General features: G+C 46.6%; 1 protein-coding gene across 8 annotated transcripts in view; it reads right to left on the bottom strand.

The window, feature by feature from the left end:
• The window catches only part of Tdrd9 (tudor domain containing 9), a 101,995-nt gene that overhangs the window by 23,723 nt on the left and 53,768 nt on the right, over window positions 1-24,504 (bottom strand). For 6 of the 8 annotated variants that reach the window (XM_031355946.1, XM_031355949.1, XM_031355950.1 and 3 more), the window contains exons 15-31: window positions 23,526-23,657; window positions 22,593-22,758; window positions 22,430-22,493; window positions 22,295-22,358; window positions 22,004-22,048; window positions 21,059-21,112; window positions 15,620-15,736; window positions 14,097-14,204; window positions 12,455-12,555; window positions 10,838-11,011; window positions 7,890-8,001; window positions 6,142-6,354; window positions 4,856-4,945; window positions 3,637-3,897; window positions 1,943-2,098; window positions 1,501-1,571; window positions 113-222 (exon numbers count right to left, since the gene is read on the bottom strand). In XM_031355946.1, the coding sequence (XP_031211806.1) occupies window positions 113-222; window positions 1,501-1,571; window positions 1,943-2,098; window positions 3,637-3,897; window positions 4,856-4,945; window positions 6,142-6,354; window positions 7,890-8,001; window positions 10,838-11,011; window positions 12,455-12,555; window positions 14,097-14,204; window positions 15,620-15,736; window positions 21,059-21,112; window positions 22,004-22,048; window positions 22,295-22,358; window positions 22,430-22,493; window positions 22,593-22,758; window positions 23,526-23,657 (2,038 nt within the window). The remainder of the gene's footprint in view (window positions 1-112; window positions 223-1,500; window positions 1,572-1,942; window positions 2,099-3,636; window positions 3,898-4,855; window positions 4,946-6,141; window positions 6,355-7,889; window positions 8,002-10,837; window positions 11,012-12,454; window positions 12,556-14,096; window positions 14,205-15,619; window positions 15,737-21,058; window positions 21,113-22,003; window positions 22,049-22,294; window positions 22,359-22,429; window positions 22,494-22,592; window positions 22,759-23,525; window positions 23,658-24,504) is intronic. The other 2 variants (XM_031355954.1, XM_031355947.1) reach the window with 2 other exon arrangements.

The following is a 24,504-nucleotide window of genomic DNA, read 5'->3' as shown; positions in this document are numbered from 1 at the left end:
ACACACACACACACACAACACACGGCTGAATGAGTGAATACGCATGCATGAATTCACCAATTTCAAGTCAAGGCAAATGAGAGACAACAGGTAACAGAAACCATCTCATTACCGGTCTCGTTAACTGACAGTGAAGCTGCAACCAGCATCCTCTGGTGCAGGTCGGCAGGGCTGTCACTGATGACGACAGAATTGATGCTCTCCTTCTCAATCCATACACATCTGGGAAGAAGCAGCAGGGCACAAGCTGTTGCCCCACTGGCCAGGTGATGGAGCATGCCAGCCCACAGTGAACCTCAGAAGATGGTGGCACAGGCAAACCTATGATCCCTGGGCTCCTCTTTGAGTCAGTTTAGGCTCTTCCTGTCCCTACCCTTAGGCACTATCTACATCAGCTCTCAAACCTGCTTTTCTACCCTTGCTCTATCAAGGCCTGTAGCCTTTGAAGCCTCTGATTGCCTTCCAGCGGACTGGTCTCCATGTGGCCCAGCCAACCAGCCTCATCACCCACTGCCTCTGAGCAGAGATGGCTGTGGCTCTACAAGCCACCTGCAAGCTTCTTGCCTGCCACCATTGCCTCTAACTTTGTCCCATTTCTGAGGATGCTCATGAAGCTGCTGGTGCCTACATCTCTTCTCTGCTTCAGGTTACACTGGGAACAAATCTCACAGGCCTGCTCTTACCAAGAATTCAGCATATTCTTCACAGGTGTCTGTGTACATGCAGGCCTCCTGAAGACCATTCAGAAGGTCTGCACAAGGTTTGAGTATCTGCATTGCTATCAGGACACTTATTCCTCATCCCCGGAAGAATTCAGAGAAGCTAGAGTTTGCCCAGAGTGGGCCTTACAAAATAAAAAAGGTTAAAGCTTTTCAACTATTCTGGATACTCTTGAAATGAGACTTATGAAACTTGCCTTATCAGTCATCAAATCTGCAGCCCCTTCTCCTTCCACCAAGTCTCCAATTGTACTTAGATTACTCAAACCTCTCACAAATACAATTCTCCAATCTAGTCCTATGCAGTGTCACTGGAACCTGTCAATCCTCACCCTCGATCCCCACTATACCACAGCAAATGCCCTGTGGCCTTTGGGACTTAGAAGCTCTGGAAAGCCTCAAGTGTGGCCCTCAAAGTATAGCCAGGACCCCAGATGCTTCCACACACCCCAAGCCCGCCAAGGGCACTGTCACTAATTTTCTGTCACCATTCAACTATGGTGTTAGTGAAAATGACAACTACATCTGTTTCCTAGATCATAACTGTCCCACAACACGGGTCCCTCAGCAGTCCAGGCACAGAGGGAAATCATTGCTTGCTGATTATAGTGATAGCTATAACCAGAACAGAGAAACGCAAAGCTGTGCGCTGTTTTCCCAGGGAGGAAGGACATCAGGGACGTGCGAAAACAGTCTTGCAGCTTATATACTAAGTCAGGTAAGTCTCTCATGAGGTCTACAGATAAAGGAACAAAATATTTCATAGGAAAATTAGTCATACCTGAACTTGGATATTCTGGTCAGACTATGACACTTCAGCTCATAAGGGTTAAAGGGCCCATGGAGAATAGCCTGTATACACAAAATATATGTTACCAATACACAATATGCCACTCAGTATAAATGGTGGCAGTCCCAAAGTCAGCTCAGGCTTTACAATCATATCAGAGTGTGGTGGCACATACCTATCCTCTCAGCACTCAGAAAACTCAAATGAAAGAAGAAAAAAGGAAAACAGGAATTTTGCGCTGAGGAACCAGGCAGAGGTAGAGTGCTTGTCTGGCCAGCAGATCCCCAGCACAACAGACTAGAAAGAGAAAGAGAGGAGGAGAGGGCACGAGAGGAAACCACAGGAAGAGAAACCTGACGTGGCAGGCGCAGCCGCAGCCCAGGGCAAACCCTACAGAGTGAGCAAGATCGAGGATGCGCCTTCTGCGGCTCACCTTGCAGTTTGGAGCACCCAGCCGATTGGAAGCAAAGCTCTCCAACAGAATCCGGATGAGGTGCTTCTCGTCGTCCTTCATGGGAGAGGATATAGAGCCGTCCGGCATGGGCTCCATTGACTTAGCAAAAAAACCCTTGAGAACTTCATAGCTTTGCTGATCAGAACAAGAAATATTTCTTGTGTCAAAGGCAAGAATTAAAGCAAAAGCATGAATCTCATATCAAAACATTTCATAGATATAATTCTATTCCTACTTGAATGCCATGAATATGCATGGACACTATTTTATCAAGTTCATTTAAAATTCAAACAAAAATAATGACTAACTACATTTTCCAATATAATAAGATTTTAGAGAAAGAATTGTTTTTTTTTTCTTTTCAGAAGAGATTTAATTAATATACATTAAAAGCAGGTGCTTTAGTATTTATAGTCGACAGAGATCATTTTAGAAAGCCACAACTGGTCAAAATGCAGAGACGTCATCAGCCCAGCTTGTACCCCCACCCCTTAGGCTCAGGGAAGATTGTGGACATGGGATAGAAAGAGCAAAAAACTCTGCTTTAAGGTTGTAACTCCTAGAAAGGAGGGGAAGCCACAAGTAGGAAACCTGGAGAACATAGCTGCCTAAAGCAGACCAAGTATTGGCCACACCATTGGTATACTAACTTGGGAAGAGGGACGTCATGGGGCCCCGCCTCTAGACAAAGACCTACAGGAATTAATAACTCCTGAGAGAGGTAAACACCCCACCTGGCTCTCCAACATGCAGTCATCAGTCCTGACAACATACACATTTCAGCAACATTAAATGTCGTATCTCAACACTCATGCATTCATACTCATATGTAACAGTAGAGAAAACAGGGGCCAGGAATGTGGGGAGTGTGGAGAGAGTGAAGGGAAGTATGAAGGAATTGCAAGGAGAAAAATGGTGAAATTGTATTTTATTTTTTGAATATTTGCAAATAAAAAAGCTTAAAAAGAAGTTAAAAGAAATTTTGAAATGCTTAATGTATATGACTTGCTTATTGAGTAGTTCCATTATGGAAATAATTTTTAGAATCTATTAAAAAAGATAAAGCTCAAATATAGAATATTTTCAAGTTAATTTTTTATTTTTATTTTTATTTTTTTTGAGACAGGGTTTCTCTGTGTAGCCCTGGCTGTCCTGGATCTCACTCTGTAGACCAGGCTGGCCTGGAATGCAGAAATTTACCTGCCTCTGCCTCCCAAGTGCTGGGATTAAAGTTAATTTTCATTAACTTTAATAATAAAGTTAATTATTTATTAACCACTGCCTGGCTCAAGTTAATTTTTATTTCTAAAACAAAAACAATTGAATAAGGCTGCCAAAATAGCAAGTGTCCACCACAACGTGGTCCCCAAAAATAAAAACAGCACCTCAGATGAGCATTCTCCAACCTGTAGGCTGTGACCCTTTTAGAGGTTGAATAACCTTTTCACAGGGGTTGTCTAAGGCCATCTGCACATCAGATATTTACATTATGGCCGTAACAGTAGCAAAATTAGCTATGAAGTAGCAATGAGAATAATTTTATGGTTGGGGTCACCACTGGTTTAGATGTTCAGAAGACCAACCAATGAACACCTCCATGCATCAACTATCCTGTGCCTCCACACACACACACCCCCACACACACACACTCCACTAACAGACAAGGTTCATACTTTTGACTCATAGGACTCCTCTGCAAGCTCAGCGTAGCCCTCCCTGATGAGAACGTCTCTGACATTGACGGCATCCTGGGCCCCTGAGTATCGGTACACGTCCACATGCAGGACACTGTGTACAATGGAGAACACCTTCACCAGGAGAGGACAGCCACTGACCAGGGCAGTGAACCGCCCATAGGCGCCCCCACTCCAGTGCTCTCCACAGATAAGAGACTTTGCTGATGGTCGCATTTTGCAAATCTTGAATTCCAAAGCCTGGGGCAGAAGGATAAGCACTTGAAACAGTCTCATAAATAGTCAAAACACTAATGATAACTTCTCCTGGAATGTGACTTTGTTAGTCAGCATTCCTAGAAAAGTCCAGAAAGCTAAATAAACATGGATTCACTTCTCTTATTTTTAAATTTCTGTATTTATTTGTTTGTTTTGGAGAGTCTCACTCAGGGGCTGGTTTGGAACTCACTGCAGACCAGGCTGTCCTGAGCTCAGGAGATCTATATTTCCCTCTGCCACCCAGTGCCAGGATGACGGCATGTGTCAGCACCATAGACTGCCTTCTTATGTCATTCTAAAGTGAACTTGAGTGTGCTCTTTGAGAAGGAGTGTGCAAGCCTAGGTCTCAAGCTACATCTAGTGCCAACAGAGGCAGAGCCAGCAGCATCAGAAAGGCTGATCTGAGTAAGGATGGCCTATAGGCTTATATATTTGTATGCCTCACCATCACGAAGTGGAACTGTTTTTGAAAGGCTTGAGAAGATTTCTAATCTTGTTAGAGGAGGTGGGGTTTCAAAAGCTCACACCAGACTTCTGCCTACAGATCAGGATGCAGTGCTCAGCTCCTTCTCCAGCACCTGCCTGCCACCATGCTCTCTGCCATGATAATGGACTAATCTGATACTGTAAGCCAGCCCCCAATTAAATGCCTTTCTTTAGAAGTGGCCTTGGTCCCTTCTCAGCACCACACCAGTGGCTAAGACAGCACCGCTGAATTAAAACCGTTTTCTCTTGCTCAAACCCAGATCCTCCATTCATTCTCATTTCCTCCAATACTAATGTGGCAGTGATAGCTATGGCGATGGAATTTTTAAGAGTAGATACCACATGTGACTAATGTGAGCTGTCCTTGTCTGTTATGGATTTCAGTTGCCATGGCAACCTCTAGCCAGTTTCCCTTTGAGTCCAACACTCGTTCCCGGCCTCTTCTCCGCCTTACCTGAAATGGAAGCTCCAGAAACTGACTGGGGATCTCCTTCAGGAGATCTAGGTCTACATGAGACCTATTCCCATAGTCTACAAAGAATACCTACAAGACAAAGGAAACAAATATGCTGACAGAGTCTCTACAAGGTTCTCTTTGCAGCACAGTGGGAATGCAGTGAGCTTCTCTACTTCTATAGCTATGTCCACATGCAGACAAAGAAAATTCCTTATATTCTCACTCTTTTTTTTTTCTTTTGACCAGGAAATGCTAATTCAAATCCACTGTTCGAATCCTTTTATTGATTATTTGGAAACTTCACAGACTGCACCCCAATCACATTTACTTCCTAGTCCTGCCAGGTTCACCCCCCACCATCACTGTGATCTTCCCCAAAACAAAAGAAAAAAAAATATATCATGTCCAATTTGTATGGCCCAGCTACTCACTGGAGCACAGTCAACCTCCCAGTCGTCAGCCCTTAAAAGACACTGAGTCCTTCCCATCCCTGACAGAAGCCATCAACTGTGAAGAGCTACACTTCAATGCTCAAGAGTTCTCTTCAATGGATTTCTTTTTTTTTTTTTTAAAGATTTATTTATTTGTTGTATGTAAGTACACTGTAGCTATCTTCAGACACTCCAGAAGAGGGCGTCAGATCTCGTTATGGATGTTTGTGAGCCACCATGTGGTTGCTGGGATTTGAATTCAGGACCTTCAGAAGAGCAGTCAGTGCTCTTACCCGCTGTTACTTTCTTTTGGGGGGTGAGGTGGGAAGAGGTTATCACAGATGCCGCCTATGTCTCTTCCATTCCCATTCTTAAAATAACCACTCTCTATGTCTTGGCTTCATTTATTTACTTGTTTGTTTGTTTGTTTATGGTTTTCTGGAGACAGAGTATCTCTATGTATGTAACCTTGGCTGTTCTAAAACACACCATGTAGATCAGGCTGGTCTTGAATTCACAGAGGCCTGCCACAGCCCCACCTACCCACCCCAAGTGCTGGGATTAAAGCATATTAATTTATATTTCATTCCTCGTTAAAGGCAGATTTTCTACTTTTTATATGTATGTGTGCCACATGTATATACAGCCCATGAAGGCCAGAAGAGGGTGTCAGATCCCCAGGTCTGGTCTGGAGTTACAAATAGCTGTTAGCCTCCATGTGGGTGCTGGGAATTGAACCTGGGTCCTCTGGAAAAGCAGCCAGTGCTCTTAACCACTAAGCCGTTTCTCCAGTCCTAAAATTTTTGGTAAAATTCTAGGTTTATTTCCTTTCCTGTTAACAGAAAAACATACCTCAGCAGAATTTCCAGAAACATAAAGGATTTGAGCTCTAAAGTAGCTTTCCTTGTTGTAATCAGTAAACGGTGCCAGGCAGACCAAGTCCGGATGGGGGTGGACAGGCAGAGGGACCAGCTCAAGGCGGTTGATCTCAGCAGTCAGTTGTTTCAGCAGCTCTGCGTTCCTTTCATCAATCCTGTACCCCCAGAAGTGCCCTACTTCTACCACCTGCAAGGGAAGAGTGTGGGCACATCTATACACCACTGATGGGCCAGCCACAAGGCCCATCAACAGACTTATTTCTGTGTCAGTGTCCTCCACAGGTCCCTAACAGCCTCTGTGAAGCAAATGAGGAGCTTCTTGTCAGCAAAAGTGCATGAATCATGTGCTGCCCTGAGGAGACTCCATGGCCCAGGTCCTGAAGGATTTGAGAGGTCTGGATTTAGTCCAGATAAATCAATACTATGGGGCCTCCTGTGCCCTCAGAGCTGCTGAGTCCAGGTGCAGGGCCAAGTACATAGTCCATGAATAAGAACAGCATATGAGGTCTGGCAGAGAAAAGCAAAAATTTTGTAAAACCACTGAGCAGCTTCCCCATGGCTGCTGCAGACTACAGGAACCACAGCCAGACCACAGGAGCCACAGCCAGATCACAGCAGCCACAGCCAGACCATAGGAGCCACAGCCAGACCACAGTAGCCACAGCCAGACCACAGCAGCCACAGCCAGACCACAAGAGCCACAGCCAGATCACAGGAGCCACAGCCAGACCACAGGAGCCACAGCCAGACCACAGGAGCCACAGCCAGACCACAGGAGCCACAGTCAGACCATAGGGGCCACAGCCAGACCACAGCAGCCACAGCCAGACCACAGCAGCCACAGACAACCTACAGGAGACACAGCCAGCCTACAGGAGACACAGCTAGCCTACAGGAGACACAGCCAGACCACAGGAGACACAGCCAGTCTACAGCAGCCACAGCCAGACCACAGCAGCCACAGCCAGCCTACAGGAGCCACAGGCAGACCACAGGAGCCACAGGCAGACCACAGGAACCACAGCCAGACCACAGAAGCCACAGCCAGACCACAGCAACCACAGCCAGACCACAGCAACCACAGCCAGACCACAGCTACCATAGCCAGCAGCGTTCCCATTTACTAGGATTCCAGATTTCTACATGAAATTCCCCAGTGAAGTGTAGCTGTAGATTTAGTAGAAAATAAACACACTTGCTTATATATTTCTTGTGCTGGGGTTTAAACCCAGGCCCTCGTTCATGCAAGACAGGAGCTCCATTACTGAGTTTCATCCCTGAGTCTATACAGGTTATTGTAAAGAAAAAAAAAAGCAAATAATATTTCAACACTAGTTTTGTTGTTGTAAACAATTGTGTAGCAAATGTCATGGCAACTAACTTTTTAAGTTTTATCTTGTCTAATGTTGAGTTTTCTTTTTTCTTTTGAGATAACTCTCAGGATGTAGTCCTGGCTTGCCTAGAACTCTCTATAAAGACAAGGCTAGCCTCAAATGCACAGTGACCTGCCTCTGCCCCCACAGCATGTTAATTTTGGTTCAAGAATGAATGCTTTCCTGTTGTCTACATTCTACCTTGGTGAACACAGCCATTCCTGGCCAGCCACACCACTCCACCTGATGAGGAACCGGCTCAAAGTGCACATGATGAGCCTGTGGCATGACCAGAATCTTCAGGCGTAGAGGTGGGAAAGGCTCTAGGGAGCAAGTGGGCCACTCTCACCTCAGTAACATCCACTGTCAGGAGGAGGTCTGCCACTGTGCGGGGTCTGTCCAAGGTGCTGAACGACACCTGCATGGGATCCACCGTCTGCTTCTGGAAGTCCACGTTCACCCTGAGCATGCGAGTTTGAAAGGAAGAATTAAGTGGGTTTGTTTCTGCATGTGAATCACCACCTGATCTACTTCAACACTTCTGGCACTAGAGTTTGGTTCTTAGTCGTTCCCCAAAGGCCTACAGGGCCACTGTCTGGGTCTTTGGGAGGAGGAGCCCAGGCCCCAGTTAACAACAGAACCCATCAACCACGGATGGAAACTTCTGAGGCCCTGAGCCAAATTAGCTTTTCCTCTTGCAAGCTGATCATCTCGGGTACTTGTTACAGAAACAGAAAAACGACCTAACTAGAAAGGTTAAGTTTGATCTCACTGCAAAAAAGGATGTTTCATGACTTCCTTGGCTACCCTGGAAGCCCTGTACCCCTAATAACTATCCCCGTCCCCAGGAATACACCTCAAAAAACAGAACATCTGCTTTCAAGAACATGCACTCTAAATGTGGGCCTGCAGTCCTTTCTACCTTTTTTTTTATTTCAGAAAACTAACTAGAAAACAAAGAATTCCACTGGCAGAGTGCCCAGGCTGTGGTCCTCAGCAGTACAAAGCTGGGTGGTGCACGCTGTGATCCCAGAACTTAGAAGAAGGAAGAGGGGGCTGGAGGTACGGCTGAGTGGTTAGGAACAATACTGACTGCTCCTCCAAAGGAGCACTTCACCTCCCCACCACGCACATCATACAGCTTACCACTGCCTGAAACTCCAGCTCCAGGAGGAACCAAGGCCTCTAGGCTCCACAGGCACCCACACACATGTCCACACACCCACACAGACACATAAATATGCATAATTAAAAAAATAGGTGGCTGAGCAGTGGTCGTGAATGTCTTTATTCCCAGCATTTGGGAGGCAGAGGTAGGTAGATCTTTGAGTTCCAGGTCAAGCTAGCCTGGTCTACAGATCGAGTTCTAGGAGATCCAGGGCGACACAGAGAAACATACACACATTTTTAAGGTAAAAGGAAGGCGAACAGAATTGTTCAAGGTCATCCTCAGCTACAGGAGTGTGAGGTCAGCCCAGGTTACAGAAGAACATGGCTCAGCGGTTTAGAGCACTGGCTGCTCTTCCACTGGTCCTGAGTTTAATCCCAGCAACCACATGGTAGCTCACAACCATCAGTAATGGGATCTGATGCCCTCTTCTGACAGGGAGGTGTACATGCGGATAGAGCGCTCATATACATTAATTGCTTTTAAAAACCCATTTAAAAAGAAAAAGAGTCTACACTCAGCTCAATATAATGCTAACATAAAATACATGATTATCAAACAGGCTCTGGAAATATCATTCACCTCTTAGAGCAGAAAGACAGTAAATGCCTGAGGATGTGAAATAAAGAATTAATGAACATAAGACTTCCTCTTGTTACTTTTACCCTAAAATAAGGGAAAGCATTCGAGGAGAGACCCAGCTCCTCCTTGTTTGGATCAGTAGGCTTGCAGTCCCAAGAGAACCAGGCACAGATGTCAACAGGCAGACTTGGACACAGACAGAGATGTCAACAGGCAGACTTGGACACAGACAGAGATGTCAACAGGCAGACTCGACACAGACAGAGATGTCAACAGGCAGACTTAGACACAGAACAAATGTCACAGGCAGACTTGGACACAGACACAGATGTCAACAGGCAGACTTGGACATAGACACAGATGTCACAAGCAGACTTGGACAAAGAACAAATGTCACAGGCAGACTTGGACACAGAACAAATGTCACAGGCAGACTTGGACACAGACACAAATGTCACAGGCAGACTTGGACACAGACACAGGGATCTTTGACAGCCACGCCCATCCTTCTCCTGAACGGTCAGAACAAAGCTTGGACAGCAGAGACAGCTTTGCTATAAAGTGCCTGGCAAAGGCATGAGGACCTGAGTCCTCATGGGTCCCTAAAACTCATAGGACAAGTCAGAGGTGACACCTACTGCCTAAGTAGATGCAGGACGATCCGAGGCACACTGGCCAGCAGTCCCAACCAAAACATGAGTTCCAGGTTCACTGAGTTACAACATTACAAAGACGACTTATCAGTGCTGGCCTCCACAGTCACACATCTAACTAACAAGTACAGGAGCCACAGACAGCAAACAACCAACCAAAGAACCCACACCACCACATACTGGGTGGATCTGGAGTGCCTGTGTCTCCCTTACCAACTGCTTAGAGTAACAAGATCCTCTCTGGAATCACAAAGATTACACAGAATAAGAGATAAAGTAGACTTTGAAGAAAAAACAGTAAATACAGCCAGGCATGGATCTCTGTGAGTTCTAGGCCAGCCAAGGCTACATAGGGAAGCCCTAACTCAGACAAACATTTAAGAAGGAGACTCCTGCCTATACAGCACTGAAAGAGAGGAATCTGTTACAATCACTGGCCAGGATTTAACTTGTGTCCAAGAAAAGATCTGCATACCAGTGGCCACCCAGGCTGTGTGGCTGGAGAGGATGACTGCTCGGCAGCTGGCACTGCTACCAACCAGGGCCCCAAATGCACCCACGAGAGCCAAAAAAAGAATTCTCAAAAATGAAATTCACAAACCTCAGAAGGAAGAAAGGAAAGAAGCACAGGGCTAATTCTACAATCTAAACTGAAAATCTAAATTATTTCCCTCAGTCCTTTGAGGGCTCCCAGCAGGCACCACATCTGCTAAAAGACACAACTACTGAGGTGAATGGGTGACAGCCCCAGGACCCCCACGGAGAGATGATGCCAGGACTCTAGGACAACACCACCTGCTGACACAGCCAGGCCGGCACCAGCCACGGCTCACCCAAGAGTTTTGTGGGAACACATTTGGGAACAGGGGCACATGTGGAATCTTCTGGAAATACCTTGTGTTCCTGAGCTTTGACACCGACCCGCCTTGCACCTTCCCCTCGATCTCCTCTGCAGCATGGACACTGAGCTCAAGGGACACTTTTAACTGGGACATCTTGACTGCCAAGTTCACAGCAGGGAGGGTCTTAAATCTTTCTGTTGGATTCCGTGAAAACTCCACAAAGGCTCTGTTCATAAAATATGAATTAAAGCATGAAATAATAACATTTAAGTAATAAACCATTAATTTCTCTGAAGGTTAGGAAAAAATTCTCACTGCATACTTCTTAAAGTGCTAGTAACTCTTCATTCTAATTAATTAGTAGAAATATTAGTTGGTTTAAGACAGATGATCTGCTGAGGGAAGTAAGTTACAATTACAATCAGGGACAGCAGGCTTCACCCTTGCACAGCACAGTGCAGAAGTGACACTTCACAGGGAAGTTTCAGCCAAGGAGCCCGAGTTTTCCCAATCCAGAGCAGCTTTCCTGTCTCTAAACTATTAGAGGCCGAAACTGTGACACAGGACACTATTAAACTCACAGCACAGCAGCTTCGTCAAGGCCCTTGAAGACAACGCCTCAGCCAGTTAGCAAGTCGCGCTAACAGCATCCCGTTCCTGCACACTGCCCAGGGGCCACCTGTGCCCGCATGCCTCTGCCTCACACAGCAGGGGCCACCTGTGCCCGCATGCCTCTGCCTCACACAGCAGGGGCCACCTGTGCCTGCATGCCTCTGTCTCACACAGCAGGGACCGCCTGTGCCCGCATCACACAGCAGGGGCCACCTGTGCCTGCATGCCTCTGCCTCACACAGCAGGGGCCACCTGTGCCCGCATGCCTCTGCCTCACACAGCAGGGGCCACCTGTGCCCGCATGCCCCTGCCTCACACAGCTTCTATAGAGGGGACTGGGACTGTGTGAGGAGGAGCACAGTCATTATTCTTTGATTGTTGTTTTATATCTCTAATTGGTCCTGGAAGAACCAAAAAGAAAGTAGTTGCTTTCTTCTGAAATACTAATGTGACATTTCCATTGTGAGTAAAAAGCCAAAATGATAAGGAATACACATACAAGGTCCTGGGTTCAATCCTCAGCTCTGAGGAAATTTCTCTTTCTAATCAATTTAAAAACTAATCTTGTGTACATAAGCACTTCCTTTCAGGAACAAAAGCACTTGGTGACTCTTTTAACTAACCATTCGTTACTGACCAGCTAATAAAGTAGGACCAAATTAACAGACTTTCTATATCTGTGTCTTCTAAAGTCACCTGTGCTAAGTGCCTGTGTATTCAAGAAGTACACAGACAAAGGCTGACCTTTGCAGGCTCCCCCACAGCCACAAAGAACCAGCTCAATGACTTGCCATGGAAATCTGGGAGTGGGCACTAAAGAGAAGCCCTCTGCAAAGAGCCAGAAGAAGCTCGGCGAGCACAGGCCACCAGCACCGTTCCTTTAGGCTGGAGAGGACAACTCCCACTGACAATGAGATGCACCAGAGCGCCGCCCGAGCGCCAGCCAGGGGCCTCCATGCAGACATTCACACACAGGCAGCCCTGGGAGAGGGCCCCATGAACATGGAAGCTGGGGCACTCCCTCATAACGGCAGTTGATGAAAAGGTGACTACTTACTTTGCACCATCAAATACAATGGATTTGACTTGACCACACTGTCTAAAGAGAGACTGCAGTTGCTTGTAGTAAAGAAATCCATAGGGAGGGATGTGTTTCAGCTGGAAAGAAACACAAGTCACGTCAGTGCCATCAGAAAGGATGAGACTGCCTGAACATCCAGGAGCAGAAGCAGCTGCTTGCTGCCCTCCCTCATTTGAAAGCTCAGCCCATATGAATACATGGCAGACTTGGCCTATCCTACCAACCACATGACTTTACGTTATAAATGTTTTAACAAAAATGCATGAAATGAAGGCTAGTTTCCCCTTGTTGAAATAGTTCAACAGTTGATTGCAGGTTTTTTTGCTTTCATTTTGTTACTTTAAAATAATCGTGTATGATTATTTTAATCAGGAACTGCATGCAGCTTCCTGAGATATCACCCTTCTGATAAAAACTGACATCACAAGCTGGTTGGCATGACAGCAAAGCCTTCACTTTAAAGGATTGATGTGAAGCTCAGAGAAAGTAGACTGTAAGAAAATGGCTGGCTCCTCCCAGATATTCTAAAGGCAAACCAGCTCTGATTTAGTTTGTACGCCATATGGTCAGTCATGTGCCAAGTGACCAGGCTGACTGGGCTGACAAGGTGTCCCAGCAGGCTCCTGTGGGGGCTGACCACTGCACACCGCTGAAGGACGGACAGCAGGAAGAGTGCATAAGAAGCTAGTCAAAGAGCTTTCTCCAAAGAGAGGTAACAAAGCCCACAGTCCTTGGAGAGTTAGCAGCTCACTGCAAGCAGCCTTTCAGTGGAAATGCATGCCCGTCCCCGGCACTCACTGCACCCCTGTACCCATCTCGCCTGCTGAGCTCTTCAAAGACCTGACTGGAAATGTTCCAGAGTCTGTGGCTCTGTCCTGGTCAGTCTTCAGACTCTCCACAGCCGCAAAGGAGTGTAACAATACTCCGAACTAAAGCGAGCAGTAACTGAGCACTTACTTCATGCCAGGAACTAACTTTACCAAGTGCTTTTCATTACCCTAAATCAACCAAGGAGTCTAATGAAAGCCCGATGCTCAAGTATGTGATGCCAGTTGTCACATGTTTCTGCTGGGGTATGAACAAATGGCTCCTGTAAGTCCAGCAGTCAGTGCCCACAGCTCATGGTCAGCTCCCTCCCCACCCCCACCGCCTAGTTCACGTGGCTTACATGCTCTCCCTAGGTCATACCCTCTAGTGCAGACTTTGAAGGCTTCAGATCTGTACTTCTATCCTGTAAGTCCTTCTGTTGGGTGCCAGGGCAGGGGGATCGCTGCTGCTTACAATAGTAAGCTGCCAACCAGTAACATTTTATTTTGTGTGCCATTAAATTGTCAATTAACAACTTATTCTCCAGGGCCTTAAATCCTTGGAAGTGACAATGTTCAAGGCACCAATCACCTTGAATATACAAACTCTCTGTAAAATGAGGTCTATATAGATGAAGGTGCTGTAAGAAAGCAGCAGTCTCTGAAGGTTAAGTAGCAGTGCGCACTGGGAGACCTCCACACAGCGTTTATATGAGCACAAAGAGCCCTCAGTGTCAGCTGCACTAGAGGCAGTCCTTTTGGACACCACATTCACACTCTTCTCTTGGGACAGCTTCCTATGTGTCACCTACCACAACTGTTGTCTTGGGGTCTTTGCCGGCCAGTTCCCTCACTGCCATCTCCTCGTCTGGCTGCCCAAAAGTAAAGTAGTTTGGATAGAAAGCACCCGCCAGCACAACCTGGAAAAGAAGTGCAAGCTCAAGTCTCTTCTCTCGTGCTCTCATGTCATCCCAGAGTGCCGCACAAACATGCACCATGCCTCCCTCTCACATCCTGTGATTTATCCATGACAGCCATATTCCCGAATCTCTTCTTCAGAATAGCTACACTGCTTCTGAGAACGGAGCCAGTATGGACAACGGTGCACTAAGCTGTTCTCACCTTCACCCAACCTCAGCCCGACAGGCCAGGCGTTCTCCAGGCATAGAGACATCCAGATGGACAGAAAGCTGGCAGCTAGTGTTCACATCTGAAAGGCACTCTACCAAACCCTTTCTTAGGAATCTGCCTCAGAAAGCACGTCCACAGAAGGCTCCCCTGGCCACATGCCGACTTCCCACCCACGTGGGAAGAACTAGTATCCACCAGGCCTGGTTTGCAGGTGCCCCCTGAAGTCCTGGTCTGCATGCATGTGCTGGCTTCAATGAGAATGGCCTCCATATATTTGAATATTTGGTCCCAGTTGGTAGAACTGTTTGGGAAGAATTTGGAGGTGTGGACTCATTGGAGGAGTGTTTCACTATGAGTAGGCTTTAGGTTTTAAAAGGCCCACACCATTCACTCTCTCTGCCTCATGCTTGTGAATCAGATGTAAGCTCTGAGCTACTGCTCAAGCACCAGGCCTACAGGCCTTCCTGCTTCCATGCTCTTAACCATGATGGTCATGGACTCAACATCTGAACCGTAAGCCCTCAACCAACTCTTCCTTCTCAAAGCTGCCTTAGTCTTGGTGTTTCTGATAGTAACTAAGACACTGCAATGGCAACCCTACTCTGCAGGTCTGTAACAGAAGCACCGTTCATGTGCAAGACACACCTCTGTAAAGTTCTTGAAAGGTTTCACCCCACAGCTAGTCACCTGCAGTTAAAGGGGCTCTGCACACGCAGTGACAGTAGGGCACATGGAGTCTCTGGACTTTACAGCAAAAGGCCCTAACACTGGCCATGGTGACAATACAAGCTCACTGAGAAAAAGCAGGGTGAGATCCTAACACCACCAGGAGGAGTGTAAACAAGGAAGGGATTCTGATTTCAAACACGTGGAACCACTATGGTGTCCAGATTTCAGCTGGTACCAACAGCAGACAGAACAAATGCACTATCAACCACAAGCTGAAGCAGAACTCGATGGCGATGGGTGTGATGGCACACACCTTCAAACCCTAGCACTCAGAAGGCAGAGGCAGGAAGATCTCTGTTAATTCAAGGCTAACCTGGTCTACATGGTGAGTTCCTGGCCATCCAAGGTTACATAGTAAGACTATCTCAGAAAGAAAGCAAGGAAGGAAGGAAAGGAAGGAAGGAAGGAAGGAAGGAAGGAAGGAAGGAAGGAAGGAAGGTGAATAAACAGATTGCTAAGGGAAGCCCCAGCACACCTGCAGGACGAAGCGCTGCTTATATGGATATTCTTGATCCAAGGCAGGATGGCGAGGGTCCACAAACATGTTGAACTGTGAGATTCTATTCTTCAGTTCTTCATATAACTCAGCCACCTGAAGGGCACATGGAAAGCTGACGCTCAGACACGACTCCAAGCAGTAACACCAAATGCATACAAAAGGGAAGGTTAGATGAGCACCCCACTGGGTTAAACATCACAGCGACCAGGAGCCACCTTACTCAACACTAATGAGGAATGACAGAGACAAGAGTAACAGTGGAGCAGCAGATGGCAGATCTAAGCCCCTGAGCCTTAGTTTATGTAGGTGATCCAAACTACAATTACTATCTCGTGTCTTTCAAACTTCCTATGTCTTCTTCACCTTCCACTATGAACACGTTCTGGTTTTGTGTTTAGAAGCATGGTATGTTAGCATTCTGTCTAAACTCTGCCCCCACAGTTACCTGGCAGCAGCCAGGTATGCTCCTCCCCATGGTTACCTGGCAATGGCCAGGTAGGCCTGGCCCTATAAAAGGGGCTGCTTGCCCCCTCCTCTCTCTCTTACTCCTGCTTCTCTCCCTTGCCTCTTGCCCCTTTGCTCCCCCTCTCTCCCCATTCCCTTCCCCTTCTCTCCCCATGGTCATGGCCATCCCCTACTTCTCTACTCTCCCCTTCTCTCTGCCGTTCTCTGCCTCTGCTACCCTCTTAACTCCCCTCCCCATGCCCTAAATAAACTCTATTCTATACTATACTGTTGTGTGTCTGATCCCTCAGGGGGAGGGGATGCCTCAACATGAGCCCACTGAGGCACCCCCTTGCCCCACATCTCGCCAGAACATATTCTCATAGTTCTTTCTCTTTTTATGATCACAGCAGTATGTGAAAACACAGTGACACATACCTATAATCCCAATTTAGGAAGATGAGGCAGGGGATCTCAAAGTGGAGTCCACCACCCTTGACCACTCGATTCAAGGACAGCATGGTTCATACTGTAAAACCTTGTCTCGATTTTTTTCAAAGAAAGAGAAACAAGGTATGTTACAGAGATCCCCTAAATGAAAACAATAAGTGCCAACTTAAGATAAAATCTTTCAATCCATGCATAGTGGTGTGCGCATCAGGGAGGCAAAGGCGGGGTGATGAGGAGCTCAAGGCTAGCCTCGCCAGGAAGTTAACACCAGCCAGAGTTACATGAGGGCTTCTCTCAATGTTTTCATACAAGGTGTCTATTTTTTAAAATATATATGATGGGGCTGGAGAGATGTCTCTGTGGCTAAGAACATTGTCTTGAATGCCACTTCTGGGGATCTGGCACTCTCACACATGCATACATGCAGGCAAACCACTAAAGAGCAACACATACATAAGTATACATATATATGAAAATAAACAACTTTAAGTCATCACAAAAGTATCTTAATAAAAATTTAAAAGCAAAAAATATAAAATAGCAGAGGGGTAAATACTATGATAATTTGAAAGGGGTATAACTCAATAAGACATATTAACATTCAAGTGTATACTTAGTATGTTCAAACCCTAAGCTAAATCATTAGTGTGTGAGTGTGCATGCTTACACACACATGGAAACCTTACTGATGGATAATGAAAATGTGTTACATTTACACAGTGGAATATTATCCAATAGAATATTGCTCAGCTGCTAAGAAAAGTGCAATTTTCAGGTGAATAGACAGAGCTAGCCACTATACCATCCAGAATGAGGTAACCTATACCCAGAAAGACAGATACTGATGGTTCCTCTTAAATGTGGACATCAGCTCTTAAGCTTTAGATATGGGAGTTTCATCTAGAATATCCAGAGGTTAGGTAGCTTGTAAAGACTAGGAGAAAGAATGGGATCTTCCAAGGAAGGGGAATTAGACCACAGTGCTATAAATGGATACGGGCAAACTAGAATAGGAGAATATCAGAGGAGAGAGAGGATAAAGGAGGCATAACTAACACAAAAGACCCTTTGAAAAGCTGTGTGGAAATCTCCATTCTAGAAGCTTCTCCTACATAAGAGAAATTTAAATTGAGTTGCCATATAACGAGAGACAATACTCTGACCAAACAGCATATGCTAACAATTAAAATCCCCAATATCAGAAATGGGTCACATTTTGTTGAGCGGTTGGGCAAAGTGGTCCCACAGACCATCTCCCCCTGAAACACCACAGGCTACTGTTAAGGCTACTGGTTACCCTTCTAACCTGATGGTAAGGTCCTGCTACTCATGACAGGCTTATGGAGTGTCTTCATGGACAGACAGGATGGTGATCCACTACACGCTTCACGCTCACTGACTAGTGCCCACAGTGCTGAAAGGGCAGAACAGTGGTCCTTGCTCACTCGGTGGCACAGAGTTATGGGAGCAAACATCTCCTTTATGAGAGGCTTTATGGCCTCCTCTGTGACATGGGACCCACACCTGACATGCTAATGAGCTTAAGAACCTGAGACCAGACGGGCCCAGGGGAAAACCTACCACTATTGTTCTGCTAAATGATGGCAGCAATAAAGTGACTCCTGAGGACACAGTGCCATCTATCCACAGTGCCATCTATCCACAGTGCCATCTATCCACAGCGCCATCTATCCACAGCGCCATCTATCCACAGTGCCATATATCCACAGTGCCATATATCCACAGTGCCATATATACACAGTGCCATATATACACAGTGCCATATATACACAGTGCCATATATCCATAGTGCTATATATACACAGTGCCATATATACACTGTGCCATATATCCACAGTGCCATATATACACTGTGCCATATATCCATAGTGCTATATATACACAGTGCCATATATCCACAGTGCCATATATACACAGTGCCATATATCCACAGTGCCATATATACACTGTGCCATATATCCATAGTGCCATATATACACAGTGCCATATATCCATAGTGCCATATATCCACAGTGCCATATATCCACAGTGCCATATAACCACAGTGCCATATATCCACACTGCCATACATCCACAGTGCCATATATACACAGTGCCATATATCCACAGTGCCATATATACACTGTGCCATATATCCATAGTGCCATATATCCACAGTGCCATATATCCACAGTGCCATATATACACAGTGCCATATATCCACAGTGCCATATATCCACAGTACCATATATCCACAGTGCCATATATCCACAGTGCCATATATCCACAGTGCCATATATCCACAGTACCATATATCCACAGTGCCATATATCCACAGTGCTATATATACACAGTGCCATATATACACAGTGCCATATATACACAGTGCCATATATCCACAGTACCATATATCCACAGTGCCATATATCCACAGTGCCATATATCCACAGTGCCATATATACACAGTGCTATATATCCACAGTCCTATATATTCACAGTGCCATATATCCACAGCACTGCTGAGCTCTCTTCAGAGAAGCTTCTCCTTGCAGTAGATGGGAATTAACACAGAGCCACAAATGGACCATGTGCACACAGTCCCAAGTGGGCTGTCTTTATCAGGCCACTCCTTCTGTGAGACCTGTTTGGAAGACGAGGATGAAAGACTGTAAGAGCCAAGTGTGGTGGATGACTACAGAAACAGTGTCTCCCAGACAACACAAACTGAGGCACATATGAAGTCACTGTGACAGCACACATATGACCTGCTCAAAATTCCAGCATAGTGAAGGAAAAGTGGACAAAGTCCCACACCTAACCAAGGAACTATTTGCAACTGAGACCTGCTAGGAGAGGGGAAATCTCTTTTCTCCAAAGGATTGACGCTGACACTGGGTGTGTCAGTCACACTCCAGGACAGGCCTCAAGACATCCGAGTAGCTCATAACACAAAACAGACTCCAAAGCTGGGCATGGAGGTACACACTTTTAGTCATAGCACTTAGGAGGCAGGGGCAGGCAGCTTCTGTGAGTTCAAGGCCAGCATGGTCTACAAAGCAAGTTCTTGGCTGGCCAGGGTTATACAGAAAGACCCTGTCTCAAAACAAACAAACAAACAAACATGGACTCCATGCCTCTACAGGGTCAAAACAAACAGGATTTATATCTGTCATCTGTCTATCTGTTCGTTCGGCTGTCTGTCTGTCTATCTCAGATTTATTAGAATGTGGTGCAGATGGTTGCCTATAAAGAACAACCAGTCATTATTTATCCACAAAGCTGGATATCTCAGATGATGTTCAGTATGTGCCAGAATGCCAAAGAAGTAGTCTCCAATGCCAGTAAAGGACTAAATTTGCTAGAAAGAGCAAGAGCCATCAGGTAACGAGAGAGCGGCTTCCTTCTGTTGTGTCTTTTATCTAGGCTGCCGGCAGCTGGTGTGGCCTAGACTAAAGGTAGGTCTTTCCATCTCAAAAAATATGGATTAAAGGTTTATCTTCTTACCTCAAAGATGCAGATTAGAAGTGGGTCTTCTCACTTCGAATGATTTACTTAACAACAACAACAAAAAATGTCCTCACAGGCGTCCTCAGCTATTTGGGTTTTAATTCATTCCAGATGTAGTCAAGCTGACAACCAAGAATGGCTATCACACAGCTCAAGTCAGAGGCTGGCACTAAGTTAGACTAGACTATAGCTGTAGAGAACCCAGACTAACACAAGCTGCACATGTGCATACACTCCACACACACAACCCTCAGGCAAGTCTCACTGTACACCTTCTGCAAAATACCTGGAGAAAACACGAGAAACCAGAACTCAGGAACTGCAACACCTCAGCAGGAGTGAGTCAGGAGCACGTAGCCCATAATGGGCTTACTGGTGTTAATCAGTTAATAATGAAAAAACCATATGCTTATCTTGAAAAAATACTACAAAGATAGCTGCCAAGATTACACTTGTTCATCATAAAATGACATCCAGGAAGAGATTGATGGAGTTAAGCAGTTACCGCAGTGCAGGCCATTGACCCCTCAAGGCGGGCATAGGCAGAGATTTGCTCCCTGCACTCTGTGTACTCCTGCTACTTAATAACCTTTGTTGTTGTTATTGTTGTTGTTTTGAGACAGGGTTTCTCTGTGTAGCCCTAGTTGTCCTGGAACTCAATCTGTAGACCAGGCTGGCCTTGACCCAGAGATCCATTTGCCTCTGCCTCCCAACAGCTGGGATTAAAGGCATGTGCCACCACCCATTGGTGTCCTTAATAATCATTTTATTTTAAAGATTTATTTATTTTATTTATATGAGTACACTGTAGCTGTCTCCAGACACACACCAGAAGAGGGCATCAGACCCCATTACAGATGGTTGTGAGCCATCCTGTGGTTGCTGGGAATTGAACTCAGGGCCTCTGGAAGAGCAGTTGGTGCTCTTATCTGCAGAGCCATCTCTCCAGCCCCTTAATTGCCATTTTTAAGTCAGTTTGTTTTCGTCAACGAAGTTAAAGAATTTATAGCTTACCTCTCTGATTCTCTTTATTTGAATGTAATTTAGCCGTCCCCAGTCAAGTTCATCCTTTAAACACATAAAAATACAATATCCAACATGAGGCCAGCAAGTCAGAGGTTAATCTGCTACTCTAACACATGTCTCGTCTAGAACCTCAACAAGGAGGACTCAGCTTGTGCAACACTCAACAGTGCATTTGAGTGACCACATACAGGACATCCTCTATAAGAGCTCCCACTTCACACTGAAGTGGGAAACACAAGATCCAAATGACACAGGGACAACTCTTCATATGAGTTTACCTGTCCCGAAAAATCAAAGGCAGAATGACCAGACTAGAGAAAGACTTGTCACATTGTAGTCCCAGGGAGGGTAATAAGTAGGGTGGAGTGCTTTTTACAAGGCAGCTCACACACTTGTTGGTAAAGACCCACAGAGGCACAGCACGGCTATACCACAGGCTATGCCACAGGCTATGCCACAGGCTATACCACAGGCTATACCACAGGCTATGCCACAGGCTACACCACAGGCATGCCTACCACGGTCTTTGGAGCCTAGCTACTTTAGAAGACAAAGCCTTATCTGAGCAAGAGAAGCAATGCAGGCTACTGGATTAGGTTCCTGTTAGACCCACTGTCTAAACTCAGAGACAGGAGCAAAGGCTACAGTGTCATTAATTCTGAGCCAACTTGTTTAGCCTAAAGCGTGAGGCAGAGCTGTGGACGAGAACACCGTGCTGCTAGCTGACAGCTTGTTTCCCACAAGCAGCAGGGCCAGGTCACTTAGACACCTGGTGCCCCTCCTAGAGGACAGCACGAGCAACTGCCCACACTGACTGCAGGTCTTATGCCATCCCAGTGCACAGGCACTGACCAGGCTGAGGCAAAATGAGTTGTAGGGACTGTGGGCATTAGCAGCCTTCAGTTGAGGCACCAAGGAGGAACTGTGACTAACCTTGGGATGTCGCAGCTCTCCTCGCTGTCGGCAAGCCTGCCAGGCCTGAAACAAATCACTCACTCACTAACTGAACGTAATTCCAATGTCAACACATGGCTAAACACAGAAAACTTATAGATTTAGTGCTTTTCATCAGCCTCAGGAAATGCCTCAGACATCCACCCACCGCCCCTCCAGCAGCTGTCACTCTGTGAGGCCCACCCCATAAGACAGCTCTAGCTACTCGTAGTCAGGACATGAGAACACACTGGTGCTTCAGGCCTCTGCCTCCAGAGGGGAGACACTCACCCTGAACGCCTCCACAAGTGCTAGGCAGTCACTCCTGCTGCTACCTGAGAAGTGCACCTTGTTCCTGCAAACAAATTGATAAAGTGTCACCTGGCACCACTAGGAAGGTGACCCCACAGGGACAATGTTAAATACCTATATCCATCCAGATGCTGCCGAAAAGGCATTGTGAAGAAATTCTTCAGAGAAAGAGCTGCCGCTAGAGACAGAAAACACAAGATGAAGCCTGCCAACACACATCAGCACACACTGCCCACAGCTGGCCCCACAGCTGGCCCCACAGCTGGCCCACACTTACCTATGATGAGACACTCATCCAGGCACCCAAACACATGTCCCAGCACAATGAGTTTACCCAGCTGCTGACTGACAGGGAGCTGTGCCAGTACTCGTCCCAGGAAGGTCAGTTCACCATCATGAGGGTTCTCGTCCTCTCTCTGCCCACTGACCGCCAGTGCTCCAACCTATGGAACAAGTTAGTGCCATTAGTGAGGGCCAGCATTGCCACACGCCACTATCCTTAAGGCAGACGGTGCAAGACAGGTGTGCATACCGACTTCTGGTGAGTAAGGTTCTGAGACAGCTAAGGTCACCTGGAGCATGGTGGCTCCAGCAAGCTCCTGACACTCACTCCTTCCATGGTTTTAGGAAGCATGTCATGTCCCTGGGAGACAATATGCAAGGACACTTCCACAGGCCCAGCCAGTCCCCAGCTTAACAAACATGGCACACACTGAGCCAACAGGCTCCAGCAGCAGCCACTCACTGAGCACACCTACACTGACAAAGCATGTCTGCGGTGGTGGGGGAGGCTGCGGGGGGGGGGATGTTAGGACACAGCTGCCCGCAGGGCCGTAAAGGCAAGCCACAAGAGCGGAGCCTGAGTCAAGACTCAGGCAGATGCCGAGGAGAGCAGATGGAAAGAGAGGCTCAGGCAACAGTGGGCAGGAGGTGAGGATGTGGTGAACAAAGCCAGAGAAAGAGCCAAGCAGCCTGAAGTGACTGAAGCAAACACTGGATGCTTCTCAGGATGGGGCCACAAGAATGGAGAGGCGGTGGGCTTTAGAAACACCAGTGGTGGGAGGGTCAGGCGAGCCGAAGGGCAGCCTGGGATTGGAGTCACATGCTGAGCTCTGTAACAGCTAAACCACTTTAAGAACTGTGAGAGTTAGGCTCCCCACAAAGTAAAGCCTTAGCTTTCCCCACAACTAAGTAATTGCACATGTCCCACCTCCTTCAACAGAAGAATGGTGCGCTCAATGTCACTCAGGCTGGGCGGAGACAGGGCAGTGGCCAGCAGAGCTCTAGGTTCACCCATGTCAAGCAACTTCACCTTCAATATTGTGCTTCCCAGTGGACAGCGCTGAAAAGAGCAGAATTTCAGTACAGAGATGATGCTAAGCCACTTAGCTGTTCATAGGACTCGTGCAAAGGAGGGGAGGAAAGAAAAGGAATAGAGATGGAGAAGAGCAGAGAGGCGCAGGGAAGAAAACAAGACAGAAGCACACTGGGCATGGCAGCACACCCACAATCCCAGCATGTGGGAGACAGAGGCAGGGGAGCACGGGTTCAAGAACAGTGGTGCTCCCAGATCCTGACTGAAAACAGACAGACAGTGGGGGAGGAGAGAGGAACCTGCACGGCAGAAGGCTGGGGTGGGAGTGGGGAAAGGCTTTTGAGTTTGAAAGCAGCATAGGCCATGGCAAGACCCTGTCTCCAAACAGAAGGGAGAGGACAAAGCCAAAAGACGTAAGGGAGATAGAGAGAGTAGAAGTTAGGAGAGACGAAGGGAAATCCACAGTTACTCATTACAAAGGGACAGAAGAGACTAATATGAAAAAGAAAACAGTATTAAAGGGCCAACAGACACAGGGCGACATTCCTCAGATAGAGAATTAAGAAGAGGAGGCCTGGAGGGTGGCTTGGTGGTTAACAGCACTGGCTGCTCTTGCAGGACCAGGATTTGTTTCCCAGCACTGATATGGTGAATAAGAACCATCTGAAAAGCTGGCTCCAGAGGGCCCAACACCACCTTCTGACCTCTGCAGGCACTTCATGACTGGAGACAAAGAAAACACTCATACACAACAGATAAAGACATTTTAAAAATTTTTTAAGAAATAATTACAAGCAGCGCTAGAACATCAAGAAGGTCTAACAGGTGAATGGCCTCATCACCTAATAGCTGGAGCCTGATAACAGTATCCATC

The sequence above is a fragment of the Mastomys coucha genome, unplaced genomic scaffold, assembly GCF_008632895.1.
Source record: "Mastomys coucha isolate ucsf_1 unplaced genomic scaffold, UCSF_Mcou_1 pScaffold6, whole genome shotgun sequence".
Taxonomy (NCBI): Eukaryota; Metazoa; Chordata; class Mammalia; order Rodentia; family Muridae; genus Mastomys; species Mastomys coucha.
This window is presented reverse-complemented; position numbering and strand designations above follow the sequence as displayed.